General features: G+C 45.1%; 1 protein-coding gene across 1 annotated transcript in view; it reads right to left on the reverse strand.

The window, feature by feature from the left end:
- LOC126419186 (uncharacterized) overlaps window positions 1-26167 on the reverse strand; it is a 135374-nt gene that overhangs the window by 37342 nt on the left and 71865 nt on the right. Inside the window, exon 2 of the mRNA XM_050086320.1 lies at window positions 19826-20047. Coding sequence (XP_049942277.1) covers window positions 19826-20047 — 222 coding nt within the window. The remainder of the gene's footprint in view (window positions 1-19825; window positions 20048-26167) is intronic.

Below are 26167 nucleotides of genomic sequence, written 5' to 3' on the forward strand. Positions count from 1 at the left end.
TGTTTCATTTCTATTCTTCATGTGACCAGCATAAAGATAATTTTCGGCGATGTTTGATTTGCTAGCTTGGACGAGGCGTTCATGCTGCGGTGCCTCACTAAGCACTTTTGAATTGTACTGGTCGTTTGCTGTTTAGAGTTGCATAAGGCAGGTTTTTATAAGATTCTGTGCCAGTATGGCAAATCCTATACCCGTATCCCTCCTAATGGTCGTCAGGCGCATTTTCTTTGATGTTTCGACAGGTATTTGCAGTTCCGTTTCTGTAATTTGCAGCTGGAGTGAGGCCAGACAAATACTGCTCGTCACATCTTTCCATGCGACGTCCAGTGTGGAAGGAATGCGTCGGTTTGTTTCCCTCTACAAGTAAAATTATTTTTAAAGCGGCATTTTACGCACCCATTCGACAGAGCGGTTCCATATTGGTCCAATGCGATATTCGGCTTATTGACACGTATTAATAGGGGCAGCAGAACAGGAAGAGTAACCAGTATTCCAGCAGCGATAGCACCGCTTTACCAAATGGCAACGTAAAATAATTTTGCTTGTAATGAGAAACAAACTGAAGCCTTTCGTCGACAATAAGCGTCGCATGAAAAGACGTGATGAATGGTATTTGTTTGGGCTGACACCTGCTACAAACTGCTGAAACTAAACTGCAGTATCTGACAAAACATAAGATAAAATGCGTCTGACTGCTCTTAGGAAGGACACTAGCAAGTTACTAACATGAGACTGCCTGAAATTTCGTGGAACTATGCGAAATTTATACCTGAATGATTCAGAGCGTAAAGAGAAATTCAAGTGCGGGATTCGAGTTAGGTAAACGATTTCTACCTTTCTTTCATTTACGAAAGATGTTTTCTTCAAAGTCGTGCTTCAAAAGTCGCAGCAGATAACGCCAAAGTAAACGTTTATTAACTGAAGTTCCTTGAGCAAATGTTAAACCACAAGTTTCAAAGAAGGCGAACAAAATTTGCAAAAACATAGAGAGAAGTGAGTTCCTTATTTCTGCTGCTAACTGAACCGAGAATCGGGCTCATGTAGCCGATTCGTTAAGCACTTGGTCGCGAAACGAATACTGAGGGACAAAAGCTGTGTTCCTAAACAAAGACTTAATCTGGTGTGAAGTCCGGCCGCAGTCGCGTTCACGTGGCTCAAAAGCTAATGAGGCGAACAAAGCTGTTGGCGATACGGTCTCCACAATGTTATGCTGTCTGGGTGAAAGCCATTCAGCAGACTGTTTTTGCCGTGCAACGAGGGCCGCTCTCGCGCATGCGCGCCGTAGCCAGCCAGTGCCGAGCGGGCGTCGTCTGCAGACCGGGTCGGCGCCCGAACGTCGCGTCAAGGTCACGTCATCCTCAAGGTCACGTCATCCTCAAGGTCACGTCAGCAGCTCTGTCTGCAAAGACGCGGGCGTATCCTGCCCCAGGACTCGGTGGCCGTCAGATCGAGGCCAGGACTCGACTAATTGAAGTCCGTAATGGCTATGTTTAGAATAATATCTCAAAAAAAGACACCTATTTCCCAGGAAGCCAAATCATGTATACTGCGTAGCGAAAGCCGCACTGGCTTACATCGTCTTCTGCTCCTACACTACAAACACATCAGTCTCTATTCATACTGTCATCTGCTCAGCTTTGCCATAGAATGGATATTTTTTGTGCCACTTGTTTAACTCTTTATTTTTGAGGTTGGTGAAGACACATTGAAGAGTAGCGCGTCTCTTGCAAATGTGTTTCACTTAAAAAAGTAAAAAATAAATAAAAATAAAAAACCTGCATAGCTTTAATGCTAATACTCAAAGAGAGCTACACAGCTTATTTAATGGCACACTAATTCGTTTCATTCATTTACACTGGATTTATGAACCGTAACATAAACATGCTCATAGCAAAGATGTCTCTGGCACCAGCTACAGGATAGAAACAATGCCAAAACAGTAGTTCACAAACCCTTTACTAACTTCATTGTACCGAGCGAGGTGGCGCAGTGGTTAGCACACTGGACTCGCATTCGGAAGGACGACGGTTCAATCCCGCGTACGGCCATCCTGATTTAGGTTTTCCGTGATTTCCCTAAATCGCTCCAGGCAAATGCCGGGATGGTTCCTTTGAAAGGGCACGGCCGACTTCCTTCCCCATCCTTCCCTAACCGCATGAGACCGATAACCTCGCTGTTTGGTCTCTTCCCCCAAACAACCAACCAACTTCACTGTACAGTCCTCCGCGCTCGGTCGTTAGGCGACTGCACTGGGGCGGAACGAGTGACAAACAACCGGTGCACGGGAAAGTTTAAAAGCTGTACTTTCAGAAGGCCAATACTGCGTATTATCAAAATTATTGACCAAATTTTCAAGTGGGATCGATTTCTGTGTCGTATATCTTGTACGTGCTTTTTTTCTCCTTAAAATATAACTTCGAGTTGGTGATGTATCCTTGTTATTATTATCCCTAAATTCTAATACGGTTTGTGTGATGATCACTACTAATCTTGTAATTGGATACTATCGCGTTTTTTCTCTTTCTTGTAAGAAATATTTTGCGTTTTCCCACATTTAAGTCTCACATCGTAGCCGAGCTCCCTAATGCACTCCTGGGCGATGGCGCTCGACTCGAAGGTGATCCGGTTCGAGTACCACGAGTGAAAAAATTTTCGCTGCCAGTGTGTGGCCGGCAAGGTAGATCACCAGCCTTCGTGCTAATGATCTAGATTAAATTCCAATACTTTCCACAGTATCTCATGAATTTGGGACATTGGACGCTGTTGACGGTGATTCATCCGGCGGATGCAGACGTTATTAAACGGCTCCCGTGATTCTATTCGCGAGGAGTAGGCTATGTGCCTGCGCCAGGTTTCACCCTCTCCCTTCCCTGACACAACGCTGTGCAAGCACTGATCACAGTCACCCACACGACATAGACACACACTTGGAACTTCATAACAGATCGGGAACAGGCAACGGTTAACCACCTTGGACGTTGCCTAGAACGGCGATGCATTTGCTCCCCTGTGCTCCTTCCCTCAGTATGGGACAACTCTGAGTTGACATTCTCGTTTAAAAAGGATTATATTCATTAGGTCACGTGAAAATTTTGTGAGTCTTTCTGCAAATTTCTTACGGTCGTCCAACGATGATACTTTCGTGTGGACAGAAGCATTGTCAGCGAAAACTCGTGTAGTGTTGCTGATGCTACCTGAGACGTTGGTTATGTGCATTCAGAACATTACAGGTCCTATCGTGCTTTCTAAGAGTACTCCGTCTTCAGGCCACAAGTGGCCCATAAGGACCATCCGACCGCCATGTCTTCCTCAGCTGAGGATGCGGAAAGGAGGGGCGTGTGGTCAGCACACCGCTCTCCCGGTCGTTACGATGGTTTTCTTTGACCGGAGCCGCTACTATTCAGTCGAGTAGCTCCTCAATTGGCATCACGAGGCTGCGGGTACCCCAAAAAATGGCAACAGCGCATGGCGGTCAGGACGGTCACCCACCCAAGTGCAGGCCACGCCCGACAGCGCTTAACCCCGGTGATATGACGGGGACCGGTGTATACACTGCGGCAAGGCCGTTGTGCCTTCTTAGAGCATATCCGATTTTACTTTCGTTTCTACATCTACATCTACATCTATACTCCGCGAGCCACCTTACGGTGTGTGGCGGAGGGTACTTATTGTACCACTATCTGATCCCCCCTTCCCTGTTCCATTCACGAATTGTGCGTGGGAAGAACTACTGCTTGTAAGTCTCCGTATTTGCTCTAATTTCTCGGATCTTTTCGTTGTGATCATTACGCGAGATATATGTGGGCGGTAGTAATATGTTGCCCATCTCTTCCCGGAATGTGCTCTCTCGTAATTTCGATAATAAACCTCTCCGTATTGCGTAACGCCTTTCTTGAAGTGTCCGCCACTGGAGCTTGTTCAGCATCTCCGTAACGCTCTCGCGCTGACTAAATGTCCCCATGACGAATCGCGCTGCTTTTCGCTGGATCATGTCTATCTCTTCTATTAATCCAACCTGGTAAGGGTCCCATACTGATGAGCAATACTCAAGAATCGGACGAACAAGCGTTTTGTAAGCTACTTCTTTCGTCGATGAGTCACATTTTCTTAGAATTCTTCCTATGAATCTCAACCTGGCGCCTGCTTTTCCCACTATTTGTTTTATGTGATCATTCCACTTCAGATCGCTCCGGATAGTAACTCCTAAGTATTTTACGGTCGTTACCGCTTCCAATGATTTACCACCTATGGCATAATCGTACTGGAATGGATTTCTGCCCCTATGTATGCGCATTATATTACATTTATCTACGTTTAGGGAAAGCTGCCAGCTGTCGCACCATGCATTAATCCTCTGCAGGTCCTCCTGGAGTACGTACGAGTCTTCTGATGTTGCTACTTTCTTGTAGACAACCGTGTCATCTGCAAATAGCCTCACGGAGCTACCGATGTTGTCAACTAAGTCATTTATGTATATTGTAAACAATAAAGGTCCTATCACGCTTCCCTGCGGTACTCCCGAAATTACCTCTACATCTGCAGATTTTGAACCGTTAAGAATGACATGTTGTGTTCTTTCTTCTAGGAAATCCTGAATCCAATCACAAACCTGGTCCCATATTCCGTAAGCTCGTATTTTTTTTACTAAACGTAAGTGCGGAACCGTATCAAATGCCTTCCTGAAGTCCAGGAATACGGCATCAATCTGCTCGCCAGTGTCTACGGCACTGTGAATTTCTTGGGCAAATAGGGCGAGCTGAGTTTCACATGATCTCTGTTTGCGGAATCCATGTTGGTTATGATGAAGGAGATTTGTATTATCTAATAACGTCATAATACGAGAACACAAAACATGTTCCATTATTCTACAACAGATTGACGTAAGCGAAATAGGCCTATAATTATTCGCATCTGATTTATGACCTTTCTTGAAAATGGGAACGACCTGCGCTTTCTTCCAGTCGCTAGGTACTTTACGTTCTTCCAGCGATCTACGATAAATTGCTGATAGAAAGGGGGCAAGTTCTTTAGCATAATCACTGTAGAATCTTAAGGGTATCTCGTCTGGTCCGGATGCTTTTCCGCTACTAAGTGATAGCAGTTGTTTTTCAATTCCGATATCGTTTATTTCAATATTTTCCATTTTGGCGTCCGTGCGACGGCTGAAGTCAGGGACCGTGTTACGATTTTCCGCAGTGAAACAGTTTCGGAACACTGAATTCAGTATTTCTGCCTTTCTTCGGTCGTCCTCTGTTTCGGTGCCATCGTGGTCAACGAGTGACTGAATAGGGGATTTAGATCCGCTTACCGATTTTACATATGACCAAAACTTTTTAGGGTTCTTGTTTAGATTGTTTGCCAATGTTTTATGTTCGAATTCGTTGAATGCTTCTCTCATTGCTCTCTTTACGCTCTTTTTCGCTTCGTTCAGCTTTTCCTTATCAGCTATGATTCGACTACTCTTAAACCTATGATGAAGCTTTCTTTGTTTCCGTAGTACCTTTCGTACATGATTGTTATACCACGGTGGATCTTTCCCTTCGCTTTGGACCTTAGTCGGTACGAACTTATCTAAGGCGTACTGGACGATGTTTCTGAATTTTTTCCATTTTTGTTCCACATCCTCTTCCTCAGAAATGAACGTTTGATGGTGGTCACTCAGATATTCTGCGATTTGTGCCCTATCACTCTTGTTAAGCAAATATATTTTCCTTCCTTTCTTGGCATTTCTTATTACACTTGTAGTCATTGATGCAACCACTGACTTATGATCACTGATACCCTCTTCTACATTCACGGAGTTGAAAAGTTCCGGTCTATTTGTTGCTATGAGGTCTAAAACGTTAGCTTCACGAGTTGGTTCTCTAACTATCTGCTCGAAGTAATTCTCGGACAAGGCAGTCAGGATAATGTCACAAGAGTCTCTGTCCCTGGCTCCAGTTCTGATTGTGTGACTATCCCATTCTATACCTGGTAGATTGAAGTCTCCCCCTATTACAATAGTATGATCACGAAACTTCTTCACGACGTTCTGCAGGTTCTCTCTGAGGCGCTCAACTACTACGGTTGCTGATGCAGGTGGTCTATAGAAGCATCCGACTATCATATCTGACCCACCTTTGATACTTAACCCAGATTATTTCACATTCGCATTCGCTAATAACTTCACTGGATATTATTGAATTCTTTACTGCTATAAATACTCCTCCACCATTGGCGTTTATCCTATCCTTGCGGTATATATTCCATTCTGTGTCTAGGATTTCGTTACTGTTCACTTCCGGTTTTAACCAACTTTCCGTTCCTAATACTATATGCGCACTATTTCCTTCAATAAGAGATACTAATTCAGGAACCTTGCCCTGGATACTCCTGCAGTTTACCAATATTACGTTAACTTTTCCTGTTTTTGGTCTCTGAGGACGGACGTTCTTTATCAACGATGATAATGTCCTCTCTGGTAAGCCGTCAGGTATTTTATCGTTTCGCCCAAGGGGGTGTACCTCTAACCTAAAAAACCCCCGTGTGCACGCCACACGTACTCTGCTACCCTAGTAGCTGCTTCCGGTGTGTAGTGCACGCCTGACCTGTCTAGGGGGGCCCTACAGTTCTCCACCCAATAACGGAGGTCGATGAATTTGCAACCATTATAGTCGCAGAGTCGTCTGAGCCTCTGGTTTAGACCCTCCACACGGCTCCAAACCAGAGGACCGCGATCGACTCTGGGCACTATGCTGCAGATATTAAGCTCAGCTTGCACTCCGCGTGCGATGCTGGTTGTCTTCACCAAATCAGCCAGCCGCCGGAAGGAACCAAGGATGGCCTCAGAACCCAAGCGGCAGGCGTCATTCGTTCCGACATGTGCTACTATCTGCAGCCGGTCACACCCAGTGCGTTCAATAGCTGCCGGAAGGGCCTCCTCCACATTACGGACGAGACCCCCCGGCAAGCACACCGAGTGCACACTGGCATTCTTCCCCGACCTACCCGCTATTTTCCTGAGGGGCTCCATAACCCGCCTAACGTTGGAGCTCCGTATAACTAATAGGCCCGCCCTCTGTGACTGTCGGAACCTTGCCGGAGAATCGGCCACTGGCCCAACAGGCGAGGCATCCTGTGGTGGCTCGGAAACGATGTCATCACCACTAGGAAGCACCCCGTACCTGTTGGAAAGGGGTAAGGCAGCTGCCACGCGGCCAGATCCCACCTTCGCCTTTCGGCCAGGCACGCGCGAGCCCACCACTGTCTGCCATTCACCCTGGAGTGATGGCTGACCGGTAAGATGCTCACTGCCGGAAGACGCAGCGACATCAGGGGTTCCATGTGATTCCAAGGCCACCGAAGTAGGCATAGGTCTCACCACAGTTGCCCCAACGCCACTACGAGCCGTCGCCTGCGCCTCGAGCTCGATGAGCCTAACTGACAAAGCCTCCACCTGCCCCCGAAGAGTGGCCAATTCTCCTTGCGTCCGCTCACAACAACCACAGTCCCTACACATGACTATGTTTACCCTACTCTATACGGTGACAAATTCCCAAGATAATTTTCTGATGATCTACTCTGATAATCAAGAAACACTCACTGAAATACGAGACGCGAAAACTACGCTAGGTTTTCCCAGAAAAACTATTTAAAAGCTAAGCGCAGCAAATAAGTACAAAAACGCTTTATACAAACAGTACTCGCTGCTGCTGGTGCTCTCGCTCTGGCTGTCACAAGACAGCTGCTGATTCAAGTGACTAGTGGCTAACGGCCGCGAAACAAACAAAAGACGGTTTTAGGGCGCTTTCTGTTCTAAACGATCAAGAGAACACTAAGAAATCTAACACGAAAACTACGTAAAGTTTTATCAAGAACTGTTAGTTACTATGCAGAGCAGATAAACACAAATAGAATCCCTTCCTTAGTGGAAGGTCGTAAACAAAATGCAAAATAAACGCTTTATACAAACAGTACTCGCTGCTGCTGGTGCTCTCGCTCTGGCTGTCACAAGACAGAACATTCACCGCCCTGTACAACATAGTGGGTTCTCTTGGTCAAATATTGCTGGAGCTAGTCACGTAACTGCATCTATTTTTTGCTATACACTATCTGACCAGAAGTACCTGTGGACATTAATACGGGATGTGTCCACCATTCACCTTTACGACCGCATGAAATCTGCTAGGAGTACATTCAATGATGTGTCTGAATGTTCGTGAAAAACTGGCAACCCTTTCTCCATCAAGAGGCGAAACCAGAGAAGGTAGTGATGTTGGACGCTGAGATCTGGAGCGAAATCGACGTTCTAAGTCGTCCCAAAGGTGTTCCATTGGGTTCAGGTCGAGGCTCTTGCAGGCTACTCCATTTTAGGAACGTTGTCATAGAATAAAAATTTCCTCAGATATTACTTTCTTTCCACGAACAATACGAAACTGGAATAGAAGGGGGAACCGATAGAGGTACTCAAAGTACCCTCCGCAACACACCGTCGAGTGGCTTGCGGAGTATGGATGTAGATGAAGATGTAGATGAATGCATTGTCATACTGATACAGACAACCATGGTCTGCGCGCTGTTCGTCTACTGTATGAGGTACACACTGCTGTAAAATATGTCCATATCCTTCTGCATTTAGAACTTTCTTAAGTGTACGTGATGAGGCGGCACACCCAACCACGCAAAACACAGCTGCACATATCCTCTGTAGTTCGCTGTTGGCACTACATTCGCTGGCAGGTAAATTCTCCAGGAATTCGCCAAAAACCAGACCCTTCGTTCGGATTTCCACAGGTTATAGCGCGATTCATCACTCCAAATCTTTCGATTCCGGTCACTGTCCAGTGGAGTCGCACTTTACACCAGCTCAAGCGACGCTTAACTTTGACCACAGAAGAGTGCAACTTACAAGGGTCTGCGCGACCAGTGGCTCCCATTTTTTTGAGACCCTTCGCACGGTCATTTTGCTAACTGGACTGCTGATAGTACTTGCGAACGCACGACTGATTTCTTCTGCAGATTTCCTGCAACTTTTTACAACCACCGTCTCCAATTCTCGTCTGTCCCAATCCATTAATACTTTACGTTTGCCTGATATAGATTTAGGTGCGGTTGTTCCTTCGCGTTTCCACTTTACAGTCATATAACTAACAGTCGACTTGAGCAGCTTTACACGGGTTGAAATACCCGTAATGGATTCGTTGCTCAGGTGACATCCAATGACAAGTCCACGTTCGAAGTCGCTGAGCACTCCTAGCCGATTCATTCTGCTGTTACTGTTTCTCTGCTGACAATACAATCCTCCCCGCCTCGTTTTATACAGGGTGTTCGCAGATTCCCGTTACAAACCTACGACTTCTACAGGGGAGTGAGTTCCTAATACTTTGAATAGGAACACCGTTTCCGTGCTGAAACAATCTGAAAACGTGTTTACTAGGTAGGTATGCAACAGGGTAGTCATGGAGAGGGGGTTGGTTACATCGGATCGTCTTCTGACGTCCATTCTACTCTCTGGCCTCGTTCGAGCCCCGTTTACTAACTGTGAATGTTAGAGCAACACTGTTGAATACAAGTTTGCAAATGTTCAAATGTGTGTGAATTCTTAAGGGACCAAACTGCTGAGGTCATCAATTCTTAAGCCTACACACTAAGTAACCTAACTTAAATTAACTTATGCTAAGGACAACACACACAACCATGGCCGAGGGAGGACTCGAACCTCCGACGGTGGAAGCCGCCCGGACCATGACAAGACGTCGTAGACCACGCGGCTACCCCGCGCGGCACAAGTTTGCAGAATACACCGATATGATCCTTCTGAATGGTTGAATATATTTTTGCAAACTACACCGACAGGATCCTTCTGAATGGCGGTTCTCACAGTAATAGAGGAGATGCTTTTCGCCTTTATCAAGTTCGTTCTCCTGACTCTATCGCACACCCTCCCGCCGCAATTAAGCAACGGCTTCCTTCTGTGTCAGCAGGCATGACTGTATGACTGTGGCGCACCAAGAAGACGCCGCATACCCGAACTGGAAGAGGACGTTGAAGAGAACCCGTCAACGAGTACAAGAGCAATTTCTTGGGCTGTAAAACACGTGGTACATTGGGTCACACCTAATCGATTACTTGTAAAAGTGGTCACGTTACTAACATATTTTCAGATGGCTGTAGCACGGGATTCCAATTCGAAATATTGTCTTCGCACTCCCCTCTACAAATGCTAGAAGTTTGTAAAGGGAATTTCCGAATACCGTGTACTTGCGGGTCCACCGACCGTGACATCTAGCGGTCAGTTCCACTTTACATAGGGATACCCGGATACATTTGATTAGATAGCTTACGTCCAGTATAAATAAAATGCTGACTGTTTGAGAGAAACCTGCTTTTCTATGTGAACATCATAATTTTAAGCTTAGAATTTGCTGTAGGATAGCAGCAATATTGAGCTGTAGTTCTGTCCAGCCGATCTTTTACTTTTTTTCTATATGAACATCATAATTTTAAGCTTAGAATACGCTCCAGGATGGCAGCAATATTGACCTGTAATTCTGTGCAGCCGATCTTTTACTTTTTTCTAAACAGGAGTGGCCTGTGCTTTTTCCAGTCACAGGGGGACTATCCACGGCGAAGAAGATTCTCGATGAATACGAATAGGAAAGCAATTAATTCCACTGCGTTTTCAATATAAACGGTAATTTCGCTCGAGCATTGAGGTTTGTTCGCCGGAAGTAGTTTTAATTACTTTTCAGTAGCGGGAGTGCTAATATCGATATCTCTCGTGTTTGGGATTGTGCAGCGGTCAAAACTGATGCGGTAGTATCGTTAAGTTTCAATACATTTTTAATTGAGGTGCATTCAAAAATTGCGAAATTTAATAATCAAATCAATTTCCCCCCTTTGCACTCTAGCGTGTATCGAGAACCTCACGTTATCTCCAGCCAATGTAATGAATGCGCCCGTGATAAGTTTACGACTCTGTGTAGTGGAGCTTGGTACAAGGTCCCCGTCGCTGTTGCAATATCGAATCGCTGTGGTGAGAGCCAGCCTTACAAACGGAACCACCTCTACAGCGCTCAGAAAGATCTCGGACACGCATCAAAAGGGGACAAAGGAGATCTGCTGGTGCGCCGATACGATACGCTACGGCGAGCGACGGCACACTATGCGGTATTGGGGTCGAGGCCCGGGACCACAGAGAGCTTTCACGGAACCAATCGGCCCGTGTCAAATGTATATCTCGCTCTGCGCGCTCCAGAAACAGAGGCACCCCGTCGAACACTAAACTGATTCTAAACCGGTGCCTTTTGAAGTCAGGGCATTCGACAAACACCACCCAACTCTGGCCCTGAAGATCATTGCGGGTCTTTATGGATGCGGAATGACAGTAATAAATTCATCGAGTCTGCAGTATTCTGTCGCGTCACATTACAGTATGATGACAACATGCTAGATCTAGAGTAGCCGCTGTTTTGCAAAACACGCGACAGTTAGTCTAACTAGAAGTGGCAGTGAGTCACTTCATGATAAGTCGCAAGAGGAATCTGGGATTATTCTATCAGCAGCATTTACCAGTACTGTTGAATGACAATCGAGGTGGTCCTGCAATTGTTAATGCTGGTTAAGATCCTGAGAACTACAGTGGATGTAGAGTCATGATATACGTGGGTACTATGATCAAACAAGGGACTGTATCTTTCTACATCTACATCTACATTTATACTCTGCAAGCCACCCAACGGTGTGTGGCGGAGGACACTTTACGTGGCACTGTCATTACCTCCCTTTCCTGTTCCAGTCGCGTATGGTTCGCGGGAAGAACAACTGCCGGAAAACCTCCGTGCGCGGTGGAATCTCTCTAATTTGACGTTCGTGATCTCCTCTGGAGGTATAAGTAGGGGGAAGCAATATATTCGATACCTCATTCAGAAACGCACCCTCTCGAAACCTGGACAGCAAGCTACACCGCAATGCAGAGCGCCTCTCTTGCAGAGTCTGCCACTTGAGTTTGCTAAACATCTCCGTAACGCTATCACGCTTATCAAATAACCCTGTGACGAAAAGCGCCACTCTTCTTTGGATCTTCTATATCTCCTCTGTCAACCCGACCCGAACTGGTACGGATCCCACACTGATGAGCAATACTCAAGTATAGGTCGAACGAGTGTTTTGTAAGCCACCTCCTTTGTTGATGGACTACATTTTCTAAGGACTCTCTCAATGGATCTCAACCTGGCACCCGCCTTACCAACAATTAATTTTATATGATCATTCCACTTCAAATCGTTCCGTACGCATACTCCCAGACATTTGACAGAAGTAACTGCTACCAGTGTTTGTTCCGCTATCATATAATCATACAATAAAGGATCCTGCTTTCTATGTATTCGCAATACATTACATTTGTCTATTTTAAGTGTCAGTTGCCACTCCCTGCACCAAATGCCTATCCGCTGCAGATCTTCCTGCATTTCGCTGCAATTTTCTAATGCTGCAACTTCTCTGTATACTACAGTATCATCCGCGAAAAGCCGCATGGAACTTCCGACACTATCTACTAGGTCTTTTATATATATTGTGAAAAGCAATGGTCCCATAACACTCCCTTGTGGCACGCCAGAGGTTACTTTAACGTCTGTAGACGTCTCTGCATTGAGAACAACATGCTGTGTTCTGTTTGCTAAAAACGCTTCAATCCAGCCACACAGCTGGTCTGATATTCCGTAGGCTCTTACTTTGTATATCAGGCGGCAGTGCGGAACTGTATCGAACGCCCTCCGGAAGTCAAGGAAAATGGCATCTACCTGGGAGCCTATATCTAATATTTTCTGAGTCTCATGAACAAATAAAGCGAGTTGGGTCTCACACGATCGCTGTTTCCGGAATCCATGTTGATTCCTACAGAGTAGATTTTGGGTTTCCAGAAATGACATGATACGCGAGCAGAAAACATGTTCTAAAATTCTACAACAGATCGTTGTCAGAGATATAGGTCTATAGTTTTGCGCATCTGCTCGATGACCCTTCTTGAAGACTGGGACTACCTGTGCTCTTTTCCAATCATTTGGAACCTTCCGTTCCTCTAGAGACTTGCGGTACACGGCTGTTAGAAGGAGGGCAAGTTCTTTCGCGTACTGCGTCTAGAATCGAATTGGTATCCCGTCAGGTCCAGTGGACTTTCCTCTGTTGAGTGATTTCAGTTGATTTTCTATTCCTTGGACACTTATTTCGATGTCAGCCATTTTTTCGTTCGTGCGAGGATTTAGAGAAGGAACTGCAGTGCAGTCTTCCACTGTGAAACAGCTTTGGAAAAAGGTGTTTAGTATTTCAGCTTTACGCGTGTCTCCTCTGCTTCAATGCCATTATCATCCCAGAGTGTCTGGATATGCTGTTTCAATCCACTTACTGATTTAACGTAAGACCAGAACTTCCTAGGATTTTCTGTCAAGTCGGTACATAGAATTTTACTTTCGAATTCACTGAACGCTTCACGCACAACCCTGCTTACGCTAACTTTGACATCGTTTAGCTTCTGTTTGTCTGAGAGGTTTTGGCTGCGTTTAAATTTGCAATGAAGCTTTCTTTGCTTTCGCAGTAGTTTCCTAACTTTCCGTAGCGGAGTGGTCCAGAACACATCATCATTGATGAGTGATATTTTAGGAGTCTCAAATATTTATGGTCGAAATTATCTAATAGGCAGAGGACCTTAAACTGAGTAATTTGAGATAAGAGCTCAATGCTCGGGAATGAATACTTCAGGCAATGTGACTTTTTGAATGAGCGTTTCTTGTGAGGTGTATGTTTATAAACTGCTTGTGTTTCATAGGAAAGATGTCAACTTTGTTGTTGTTGTTGATGGTGGTTGTTGTGACAGTGGTGGTGGCGTGGGAGTGTGTGTAGCTCGCCACGTAGTGCGCACAGAGACTTTAGCTCGAAGCCTAAATGATAAAAAAACCTCGATGGTAACCCGAATAGTATTTGAGAAACGATGCTGGTGGCTTTATGTGAAAAGGAATACGCTCTTCACTTGGATGTGGCTTGAGTCTGATGGTTGGTTTTTGACAGGTACTGAACAAAATGTGAGAGGTGGCGTCGAGCAGAGAGTATGGACTGAGAGTGGATCAAAGAAATGTAAACCAAAGGAAGACACAGTAATGCCGAATAGCTGAAATGAGGTTAATGATAAACACATCAAAACTAGGGACCATGTATATGATGAAAAGAAGAAATTGTGCTATCTAGGGAGAAAAATAAAGTGTGACGAAACAAGGAAGATATAAGAAGAACACTAGTAGACGCAAAGAGGGCATTCCTCACAAAAAAGAAGACCACAAATGTCGTAGGCCCTAACAGGAGGAAGAATGTGTCGTAATGCACGCATGGAGCAGAGTAATGAAGAGAAGTGAATTATGGCTGGGGAAAACCTTAAAAGAAGCAAATAGAATTGTGATGCTGCAGAAGGATATCAAATGGTAAGCGAACAAATATGAAATCAGGAGGACCGCTTCAGAGGAAAGGACTACGTGGAAAACGTTAATTAGAAGAATTATTCCATGGTGCTAGAGGGCGCCGTAGGGGGCAAGAACTGCAGGTGAAGACAGTTAATGAAATGCATCCAACAAATGCTGAGGTGTTGGTGTAAGTGGTAGTACGATATGATGACGTTTGTAGAGGTGAGGAAGTCGTGGGCTTCATCAAAGTGGGCAAGAAGGTTAGAAGACTGACGACTCTTCCCATTCGCACCGTAGATTCTTCTTCATGAAAATATCGGGATAAAATCGTAAGAAATGTTTCGTTTCTGAACATCATTTAATTGATTTAATCTCTTTAATACAGTGATAATACAGTGTTTTATAGCGGTTACAGGATAGATGAATCATAAATCTCAAGTGTCGGTGGCTGCTGTATGTCCCATGGGCCATCTGCGTAATCGCGTTGCGCCTTCTTTTAATTTATTTTTCAACGCTGTTGTAGGTCTCGTATTCGGTCGGGACTGGACTTTTTAGGCATTCCTTTCGATGGGAATTTTTCTCTGACTTGCGCTTTTTTATAATTTCGAGCCTATTTATTATGAAATTTTCAATTAATACCGATTTTCACTTATATTCTGCGAATAGTGCTATAGTGCTGGGAAAGCTTATCACAATTACACACAAATCAATGTTCTAACTAAACGCTACACCAGTTAATGGCTTTAAAGAAAGCTAATTCGTAACAATCACGCGCATGCGCCTGCTCTGTAGGTTGACGTCACAGGCAAACAAATACAGCGCCATAAAAATGTACAAAGATGATATATCCGTTGTTGACTCAACCACTGTTTACACATTATTAGTTTCGTAGTTATTATCGATTCAAAACTGATAATATTTCGTCACACAAGAACTTTCGACCGACGAATGAACAGATGTATATGTACGTGGCGTCTGTTTTTTCTGATATATCGGAAAGAATACGTACCATATATAAAATTACGGCGATGATGGCCAATAATCCATTCAATGTGACCGCACATCAAGCTCGAACTCCTACGGGAGCCGGCGGGATGCCTCGAGGAATGAGGCTAACGGGCAAGAGAACTACTTAAGTAGTGTGTGGTATAAGTTGAGATTTGGGTATGCCGGAAGGCGTGCTAGGATAGTCAGTGAGATTGTAGTGAGCACTGTGTCCAGATGGCGTAGCTGTCAGCGCATGTACTTAGTAAGCTGGGACAGGGTTCGAATCCCAATCCGGCACAAATTTTCTACTTGCCCCATTGGTATAAATCGATGCCCACTGGCAGCTTATCACTTTAATTCCTCTGTGTCTTGAGTGGAAAGATGATTTCAGGTCAAAAACGAAGTACAACCCTAGCTCTTTGTACCTATGATGTTAGTCATGGTGATGTGGGAGAAACTGTGCTACTCACTGGGAAGTGATTTTCGTAGTTCGTTCATCTCCTCCCTCACTCCCCCCACTTCCCTCCCCCCACCAGTTCTAATACACTGAAGCACCAAGGAAACTGGTATAGTCATACATATTCAAATAACGAGACGTGCAAGCAGACAGAATACGGCGCTGTGGTCGGCAACGTCTGTATTAGACAACGAGTGTCTGGTGCAGTTGTTAGATTGGTTACTGCTGCTGTAATGGCAGATTTAAGAGAGTTTGAACGTGGTGTTATAGTCGGCGCACGAGTGATAGGACACAGCATCTCCGAGGTAGCGATGAAGAAAGGATTTTCCCGAACGACCGTTTCACGAGTGTACCATGAATATCGGGAATCGGGTAAAACATCAAATCTCCGAAATCCCTGCGGTCGGAAAATGATCCTGCAAGATCGGGACTAACGATGACTGAAGAGAATCGTTCAACGAGGCAGACGTGCAGCCCTTCCCCAAATCGTGTCAGCGTGCGAACCATTGAACGAAACATCATCGAAAGCCCAATTGAACGTGGTATTATAGTCGGCGCACGAGCGATAGGACACAGCATCTCCGAGGTAGCGATGAAGTAAGGATTTTCCCGAACGACCGCTTGATGACTGCGCGACAAAAAGTTTTATGACTCGCCTGTGCGCCTCAACAGCGACAATGGACTGTTGATGTGTGGAAACATGTTGCCTGGGCGGCCGAGTCTAGTTTCAAATTGTATCGAGCGGATCGACGTGTACGGGTATGGAGACAGCCTCATGAATCCATCGGCCCTGCATGTCAGCAGGGGACTGTTCAAGTTGGAGGACGCTCTGTAACGGTTGGGACGTCAGCAGTTGGAGTGAGATGGGAGCCATGATACGTCTAGATACGACAGGTGACTCGTATGTGAGCATGCTATCTATCACCTGCATCCATTCATGTCCATTGTGCGTTCCGACAGACTAGGGCAATTCCAACACGATAATGCGACACCCCTTACGTCCAGAATTGCTACAGAGTGGCTCCAGGAACACTCTTCTGAGTTTAAACACTTTCGTTGGTAACCACCCCCCCCCCCCCCCGCCCCCCACCAGACATGAACATTATTGAGCATACCTGGGATGCCTTGCAACGTGCTTTTCAGAAGAGATCAGCACTCCCTGTTACTCTTACGGATTAATTGACGGCCTTGCAGGATTCATGGTGTCAGTTCCCTCCAGCACTGCTTCAGACATTAGTCGAGTCCATGCCACATCGTGTTGTGACAGTTCTGCATGTTCGCGGTGGCCCTACACGATATTAGGCAGGTGTATCTGTTTCTTTGGCTCTTCAGTGTAGATCCACCACACAGAATCTGGGACTGTGACACTGGATGGTTTCAGAAAACATCGTTCTTGTGCAACGCAGCTAGTTTTTTATTCGCACGAAGTAACGGCTGCTATCAACAGGGGATCTCAAGTTGATTCCGTATTTCTAGATTTCCGGAAAGCTTTTGACACCGTTCCTCACAAGCGACTTCTAATCAAGCTGCGGGCCTACGACTGGATTCGTGATTTCCTGTCAGGAAGGTCGCAGTTCGTAGTAATCGACGGCAAATCATCGAGTGAAATTGAAGTGATATCAGGTGTTCCCCAGGGAAGCGTCCTGGGACCTCTGCTGCTCCTGATCTATGTAAATGACCTGGTTGACAATCTGAGCAGTTCTCTTAGGTTGTTCGAAGATGATGCTGTAATTTATCGTCTAGTAAGGTCATCCGAAGACCAGTATCAGTTGTAAAGCGATTTAGAAAAGATTGCTGTATGGTGTGGCAGGTGGCAGTTGACGCTAAATAACGAAAAGTGATAATATTGTGGGGAAGGCGAGCCAAAGGTTGCGTTTCATTGGCAGGACACTTAGAAGATGCAACAAGTCCACTAAAGAGACAGCTTACAACACACTCGTTCGTCCTCTTAGAATATTGCTGCGCGATATGGGATCCTTACCAGGTGGGATTGACGGAGGACATCGAAAGGGTGCAAAAAGGGGCAGCTCGTTTTGTATTATCACGTAATAGGGGAGAGAGTGTGGCAGATATGATACGCGAGTTGGGATGGAAGTCATTAAAGTAAAGACGTTTTTCGTCTCGGCGAGATCTATTTACGAAATTTCAGTCACCAACTTTCTCTTCCGAATGCGAAAATATTTTGTTGAGCCCAACCTACATAGGTAGGAATGATCATCAAAATAAAATAAGAGAAATCAGAGCTCGAACAGAAAGGTTTATGTGTTCATTTTTCCCGCGCGCTGTTCGGGAGTGGAATGGTAGGGAGATAGTACACTACTGGCCATTAAAATTGCTACACCACGAAGATGACGTGCTACAGACGCGAAATTTAACCGACAGGAAGAAGATGCTGTGATATGCAAATGATTAGCTTTTCAGAGCATTCACATAAGGCTGGCGCCGGTGGCGACACCTACAACGTGCTGACATGAGGAAAGTTTCCAACCGATTTCTCATACACAAACAGCAGTTGACCTGCGTTGCCTGGTGAAACGATGTTGTGATGCCTCGTGTAAGAAGGAGAAATGCGTACCATAACGCTTCCGACTTTGATAAAGGTCGGATTGTAGCCTATCACGATTGAGGTTTATCATATCGCGACACTGCTGCTCGCGTTGGTCGAGATCCCATGACTGTTAACAGAATATGGAATCGGTGGGTTCAGGAGGGTAATACGGAACGCCGTGCTGGATCCCAACGGCCTCGTATCACTAGCAGTCGAATGACAGGCATCTTATCCGCATGGCTGTGACGGATCGTGCAGCCACGTCTCGATCCCTGAGTCAACACATGGGGAGGTTTGCAAGACAACAACCATCTGACGACGTTTGCAGCAGCATGGACTATCAGTTCGGAGACCATGGCTGCGGTTACCCTTGACGCTGCATCACAGACAGGAGCGCCTGCGATGGTGTACTCAACGACGAACCTGGGTGCACGAATGGCAATACGTCATTTTTTCGGATGAATCCAGGTTCTGTTTACAGCATCATGATGGTCGCATCCGTGTTGGCGACATCGCGGTGAACGCAAGTTGGAAGCGTGTATTCGTCATCGGCATACTGGCATATCACCAGGCGTGATGGTATGGGGTGCCATTGGTTACAAATCTCGGTCACCTCTTGTTCGCATTGACGGCACTTTGAACAGTGGACGTTACATTTCAGACGTGTTACGACCCGTGGCTCTACCCTTCATTAGATCCCTGCGAAATCCTACATTTCAGCAGGATAATGCACGACCGCGTGTTACAGGTCCTGTACGGGCCTTTCTGGATACAGAAAATGTTCGACTGCTGCCCTGGCCAGCACATTCTCCAGATCTGTCACCAATTGAAAACGTCTGGTCAATGGTGTTCGAGCAACTGGCTCGTCACAATATGCCAGTCACTACTCTTGACGAACTGTGGTATCGTCTTGAAGCTGCATGGGCAGCTGTACCTGTACACGCCATCCAAACTCTGTTTGACTCAATGCCCAGGTATCAAGGCCGTTATTACGGCCAGAGGTGGTTGTTCTGGGTACTGATTTCTCTGTATCTATGCACCAAAATTGCGTGAAAATGTAATCACATGTCAGTTCTAGTATAATATATTTGTCCAATGAATACCCGTTTACCATCTGCATTTCTTCTAGGTGTAGGAATTTTAATGGCCAGTAGTGTATGGTTGTGGTTCGCTGAACCCTCTGCCAAGGACTTAAATGTGAATTGCAGAGTAATCATGTAGATGTAGATGTAGATGTTGGAGTTGGGGATGGAGGTGGTGCGGTGGTGGTGTTGTTGATGATGATGGTAGTGCAGATAACGGAGGTACACTGAAAACCCAAGAATGAGGGAACCACTACGACAGCAGATGTCATGGAGTTGCATAACGCTGGTAATGGTGTGCGAGAGCGAGTGCTGGACTCACCGGGTAGCGCTGCTTGGGCAGCGGCTTGAGCCTGAAGCCGAAGGGCGGCTGGTATGCCCTGGCGGGCGGCGGCGGCAGCACCAGGTTGGTGTGCGGCTCCGGGTCTTCGTAGACGGGCGCCGGCGGCACCAGCGGGTAAGCGGGCAGCGGCCGCGGCGCGGGGTCCGGGGGCGTGATCGGCTCCAGCTTGCCCGACGGCACCATGATGGCCAGCGACGCCATCTGCAAGCACACACGGCACCGGTCAGCTGCGGCGGGAAGGTCCCGGTAAATATATATTTAAAAAAATTGTCAGGTTTTACTGCACTGGTGTCCAAAACTTGACGACGAAATAAAGTTTTGCGTGGTGTATCACTATAAAGACACATAGCTCGGTGAAACTTGGACCATACGCAGAAAGAATTGCTACAGTATGGTACAATCGAAACAAGGCCTCGGGAGTAGACAACATTCCATTAGAACTACTGACGGCCTTGGGAGAGCCAGTCCTGACAAAACTCTTCCATCTGGTGAGCAAGATGTATGAGACAGGCGAAATACTCGCAGACTTCAAGAAGAATATAATAATTCCAATCCCAAAGAAAGCAGGTGTTGACAGATGTGAAAATTACCGAACTATCAGTTTAATGTCACAGCTGCAAAATACTAACGCGAATTCTTTACAGACGAATGGAAAAACTGGTAGAAGCCGACCTCGGGGAAGATCAGTTTGGATTCCGTAGAAATATTGGAACACGTGAGGCAATACTGACCCTACGATGTATTTTAGAAGTAAGACTAAGGAAAGACAAACCTACGTTTCTAGTATTTGTAGACATAGAAAAAGCTTTTGACAGTGTTGACTAGAATACTCTCTTTCAAATTCTAAAGGTGGCACGAGTAAAATACAGGGAGCGATAGGCTATTTACAATTCGTGCAGAAAACAGATGGCAATTATAAGAGTCGAGGGGCGTGAAAGGGAAGCAGTGGTTGGGAAGGGAGTGAGACAGGGTTGTAGCCTCTCCCCGATGTTATTCAATCTCTATATCCAGCAAGCAGTAAAGGAAACAAAAGAAAAATTTGGAGTAGGTATTAAAATCCATGGAGAAGAAATAAAAACTTTGAGGTACGCCGATGACATTGTAATTCTGTCAAAGACAGCAAAGGACTTGGAAAAGGAGTTGAACGGAAAGTACAGTGTCTTGAAGGGAGGATATAAGATGAACATCAACAAAAGCAAAACGAGGATAATGGAATGTGGTCGAATTAAGTCGGGTGATGCTGAGGGAATTAGATTAGAAAATGAGACATTTAAAGTAGTCAAGGAGTTTTGCTATTTGGGGAGCAAAATAACTGATGACGGTCGAAGTAGAGAGGATATAAAATGTAGACTGGCAATGGCAAGGAAAGCGTTTCTGAGGAAGAGAAATTTGTTAACATCGAGTATAGATTTAAGTGTCAGGAAGTCGTTTCTGAAAGTATTTGTATGGAGCGTAGCCATGTATGGAAGTGAAACATGGACGATAAATAGTTTGGACAAGAAGAGAATAGAAGCTTTCGAAATGTGGTGCTACAGAAGAATGCTAAACATTAGATGGGTAGATCATATAACTAATGAGGAGGTATTGAATAGAATTGGGGAGAAGAGGAGTTTGTGGCACAACTTGACAAGAAGAAGGGACCGGTTGGTAGGACATGTTCTGAGGCATCAAGTGTTCATACATTTAGCATTGGAGGGCAATGTGGAGGGTAAAAATCGTAGAGGGAGACCAGGAGATGAATACACTAAGCAGATTCAGAGTGATGTAGGTTGCAGTAAGTACTTGGAGATGAAGAAGCTTGCACAGGATAGGGTAGCATGGAGAGCTGCGTCAAACCAGTATCAGGACTGAAGCCCGCAACAACATCAACAACACTGAACATTAGTAACTGAAACAAATACGCAAAGCGACGAACAGAAATGACTTTTGTACCCAAAAGCAGTGATTTCATTGAAGTCACCGCGATTCATGATGGTCCCCTGGACATTACAAAAGATAGAACATGATTCTTACCCCTACAAGTGTCAGTCCAACCCTGGTGTTTTTTGTCTGCTGCAGTGCATCCGCTATCGCACAGACACAGCCCGCTGCCAACAATCTAAATTCAGCATTGGGTGAGACCTAGTAGAGCACTCGAGAGAAATATATTTTGAAGGGCCACTGTGTCTCTGTGTTACTGTTCAGCTGCTGTGTGTGAAGTAAATTTATGTGAAAATGGCATGGTGAAATGACATTATACTATGGAAGATGGTAGGAGAACTCAGTCTTGAAAGTGACATAAGTGACTTTCATGGTAAAAGTGATTCTGAAGCCGACCCCCCTGCAGCAGTTATGGACAATGCCGAAACTGATCAGACTGCCGAATCTTCAGGCAGCGATGAAGAAGGAACAGTCTTCCACTGTAAGAATGGTCATTGATGGAAGACAGTGCAATTTCGTGAACGTTGTAAGTGAAGGTAAAACCTGAGTAGTTAGGCCGTGTCATAATCGACAGTGCCGGCCGTTGTGGCCGAGCAGTTCTAGGCGCTTCAGTCTGGATCCGCGCGACCGCTACGGTCGCAAGTTTGAATCCTGCCTTGGCCATGGATGTGTGTGATGTCCTTAGGTTAGTTAGGTTTAAGTAGTTCTAAGTTCTAGTAGACTGATGATCTCAGATGTTAAGTCCCATAGTGCTCAGAGCCATTTGAACCATTTAAACCATAATCCACAGCGTCCTCGTGGTAGCTAGCCACCCAGAGACACCTGAAACGTCCACAAGTGGATCCAAGCAAAGGGATGGAAAAGTCGAGTATCGTAGAAGTTTGAAACAGAGTATGACGCAACCAAACAACTCATAAGATTTTTAGCATAAATTATTTGAGATTTTCAGTAAGGGCTTCAGAAATGTTTTACATTGCATTTTGAACAGTGAGTATGTATGAATAAATATACTCAACAAATGAAATCTGAAAAAATGAGTTAAATTTTGAAATTTTGTGCAACAGTAATTATGTGAACCCAGGTCTCCTAGCTTCCTAGGAAAGAATGCTAACCGTTACACCACCGCAGCACAATGGCTGATATTGAAATTTGTATTGTGGAGGGCATTAAACTTGTGTAGTGTGTGCAGGATTGTTGGCCATAGTGCTGTGTTGGTGTAATGGTTAGCATTCCTACCCGCTAAGTAAGGAGACCTGAGTTCAAATCCTCCCCCCGCCCCCTACCCCCAGGGCACGAATTTAAATTTATTTCTTCAAATTCCATCATTATCGTAGATAAAGATGAGACTCAAATGTCTCGAGGAAAATTTAATTATAGGATCTATAGGTACAGGATTTCCACGTTAGGTCCAATGCTTAGGTGCTATTCCAATGTCAGAGGGCCTCGGCAATAGTGACGACCTAAGAAGGGGAAAATAAGCTGAAGGTAGGAATAGAATTTGTATTGAGGATGGTTCTTATCTTCTGCAGTCCATGCAGCAACTCTAACCCTAATACAGGGGTGGTGTAATAATTAGTATTGCTGTCTAATAAGAAAGGAGACGTGGGTTCAGATCCCAGCCATTGTACAAATTTTAATTAATTTCATCAGATTCAATTATTGTCGTATATAAAGATGAGACTGAAATGTCTCGAGGAAAATTTAATTATAACATCCGTAGATTTACTCAACAGAGTTTCTTAAAGGTTTTATCAACTGCCTTCCAACGATTTTATTTTATACTCTCTCAGAAACTCTGTTACATTTTCGTTTAGACTATCCCAGTCTGTTGGAATTCTTGAAGTGCGACAAATGCTTATAGAATGACAACCAATTTCAAGTACGTCCTTCCTCAGACTGTCTAGACAAGGACCTCAAAGAGTTGAACAGTATTCTGAAATACATCACATTAGAGTTCTGTTTGCAGTCTGTTTAACAGATGCAATGCACTCTCTCCGCAGCCTTTCAGCAAATCTAACGTCTTTCATTCGTCTTCTCTACTACTCATTCCACGTTTATGGATTCGTACTTTTACCCCTAGCCACTTACATGTTACATGTTCGACACGTTTACCACTAATGTTATAATCGAGTACTGTCTGAATGTTTCTTCTTGTTTTTGGAAATAATCCAAATTTAATGGCAGATACTATTGAGTAAACATGTGCAAGAAAGTATACTATTACGCTTCCTTGTCTTTCTTGTACAAGTTTAAAAACGGAGACTTTCGTGGATATCGGACATAAAAAATACCCTCTGATACGCACTTAACGGAGATTTATGAAGAGTACATATAGCTATAGCAAATCTAAATTGGGACACCATACTGGCGTCTGAACGTTAATCAGTTGTTTTGACCATCGGTGTACCCAACTTGGTTGAAAACAACAACTTCGTGGCTACATTTATCTTAGAAATCACATTGTGAATAATGGGTGTTACGGAGAGATACCTATAAGAAAAGGCTTGGAAATTAAATGAAACTAAAATTATTTGAAGATCACAGGTTGCAAAACGTGTGATAAAATGTGTAAGACGGTGAAGAATTTAGGAAAATGATATCAGTAGCAATGTAGCTATGTACGCAAAAATTAAAGCTGTGACGATACTCACAGTTTTTATTGTTTTCGTGGTAAAGACAAAGTACCTGTTCTTGTATTAGAAAGAATGTCAACAGCGTCCATCATCCACGGCAGCCGAAAAAGTAGTACGGAGAAACAAGGAAAGGCATGCAGTCCGATAGAAATGTATATTTGGTGCCAAGTTGGCAAATCTCCCGATGCAGATTACAGCTTGCTCTGCCCCCAAGGTCGACAGGCATTTACATAGAATGGTCTCAGCGAGACGATAAATCTGACATGCTCGCGAGTAATGTGTTCTGCACCATGCACAGAACTCTATTCTCTATTCGCAAAAAAATACAAAACAATGCCATGCAGACTTACTTCACGTGTCATTAATCCTCGTAAAATTGGCCGACTATATTTACTTTATCCGAAATTTATAACGGCAACAATAGCTCCCAAAGCAGCCTAATTACGAAGGCGAAATCATACGGTGAAATAAATTATTTTTGCAACAATAAACGTTCATTTCTCAGCCAAGTTTTCGTTGTGCTCGATGCGTTTCGTCCAGATATACACTGACGGGAAAAGAATCGCAACACCTAGAAGGAGTTGTGCGACATAAGCGGAAGTTCGTAGGCGTGTTTCTGTGGTGTCACCGCCAGACACCACACTTGCTAGGTGGTAGCCTTTAGTATACGTCGGACCCGCGTGTCGCCACTATCAGTGATTGCAGACCGAGCGCCGCCACACGGCAGGTCTAGTCTAGAGAGACTCCCTAGCACTCGCCCCAGTTGTACAGCCGACTTTGCTAGCGATGGTTCACTGTCTACATACGCTCTCATTTGCCGAGACGACAGTTTAGCATAGCCTTCAGCTACGTCATTTGCTACGACCTAGCAAGGCGCCATATTCAGTTACTATTTTGAACAGATAATAGTGTGAATCATGTACCGTCAAGAGCGACGTTCATCATTAATGGATTAAAGTTAAGTGTCAAACTAATTACGTCCGCTTTCTGAATTCTTGTCATGTTCCAGACCTCACGTCAGTATAGTCCTTCCCTCCTCACGCCAGCCTGCGTGAGCTAAAACGCGTGCATTTCGGCCTCCTCTAGTAACACCGTGTTGGCTCTTCAGCCAACACAACAGTTTCAACATCTGAAAAGTGACGTCTGTTCAAACTTCGCGCCAGTTGCGTAAGAGTGGAGCCAGCAGCGCCACTATGAGGATGCAAATCATGTTTGCTTTAAATACACGCTGTAACGGTCGTGTGCGGTAGTTACCTTTGAGACTGGACGTGGTGAGCTGATGTTAGTCAAGATTGACTCTAAGGTGACAAAGATGCCATTACCATCTCACTGAGTTTGAACGAGGTCGTGTAATAGGGCTACGAGAAGTTGGATGTTCCTTCTGCGATATTACAGAAAGGCTTGGCAGGAGTAGAGCCACTGTACGTGATTGCCAGCAGCAGTGATCACGATACTGTACGGTCGCAATAAGACCGGGCTCCGGACGACCACTGACCCCAGACCATCGCTATTTACGACTTCAGTCTTCTCAAGGGAGAGCTCATTGAACGTCAGGGTGGAGGTCTGTCGTACTTTCTGATGAGAGATGGCCTTGGCTCGGTGCCAGTGATGGTCGTGTGTTGGTTAGGAGGCTAGTTGAGGGCAATCAAACCACCTGTCTGTGTGCTAGACACACTGGAATTACATGTAGAGTTATGGTCTGTGGCTGGAGTGCGATTTGGCATGACATCAGGAGCAATCGTGATTATCCCATGCACTCTGACTGAAG

The sequence above is a fragment of the Schistocerca serialis genome, chromosome 9, assembly GCF_023864345.2.
Source record: "Schistocerca serialis cubense isolate TAMUIC-IGC-003099 chromosome 9, iqSchSeri2.2, whole genome shotgun sequence".
Classification (NCBI taxonomy): Eukaryota; Metazoa; Arthropoda; class Insecta; order Orthoptera; family Acrididae; genus Schistocerca; species Schistocerca serialis.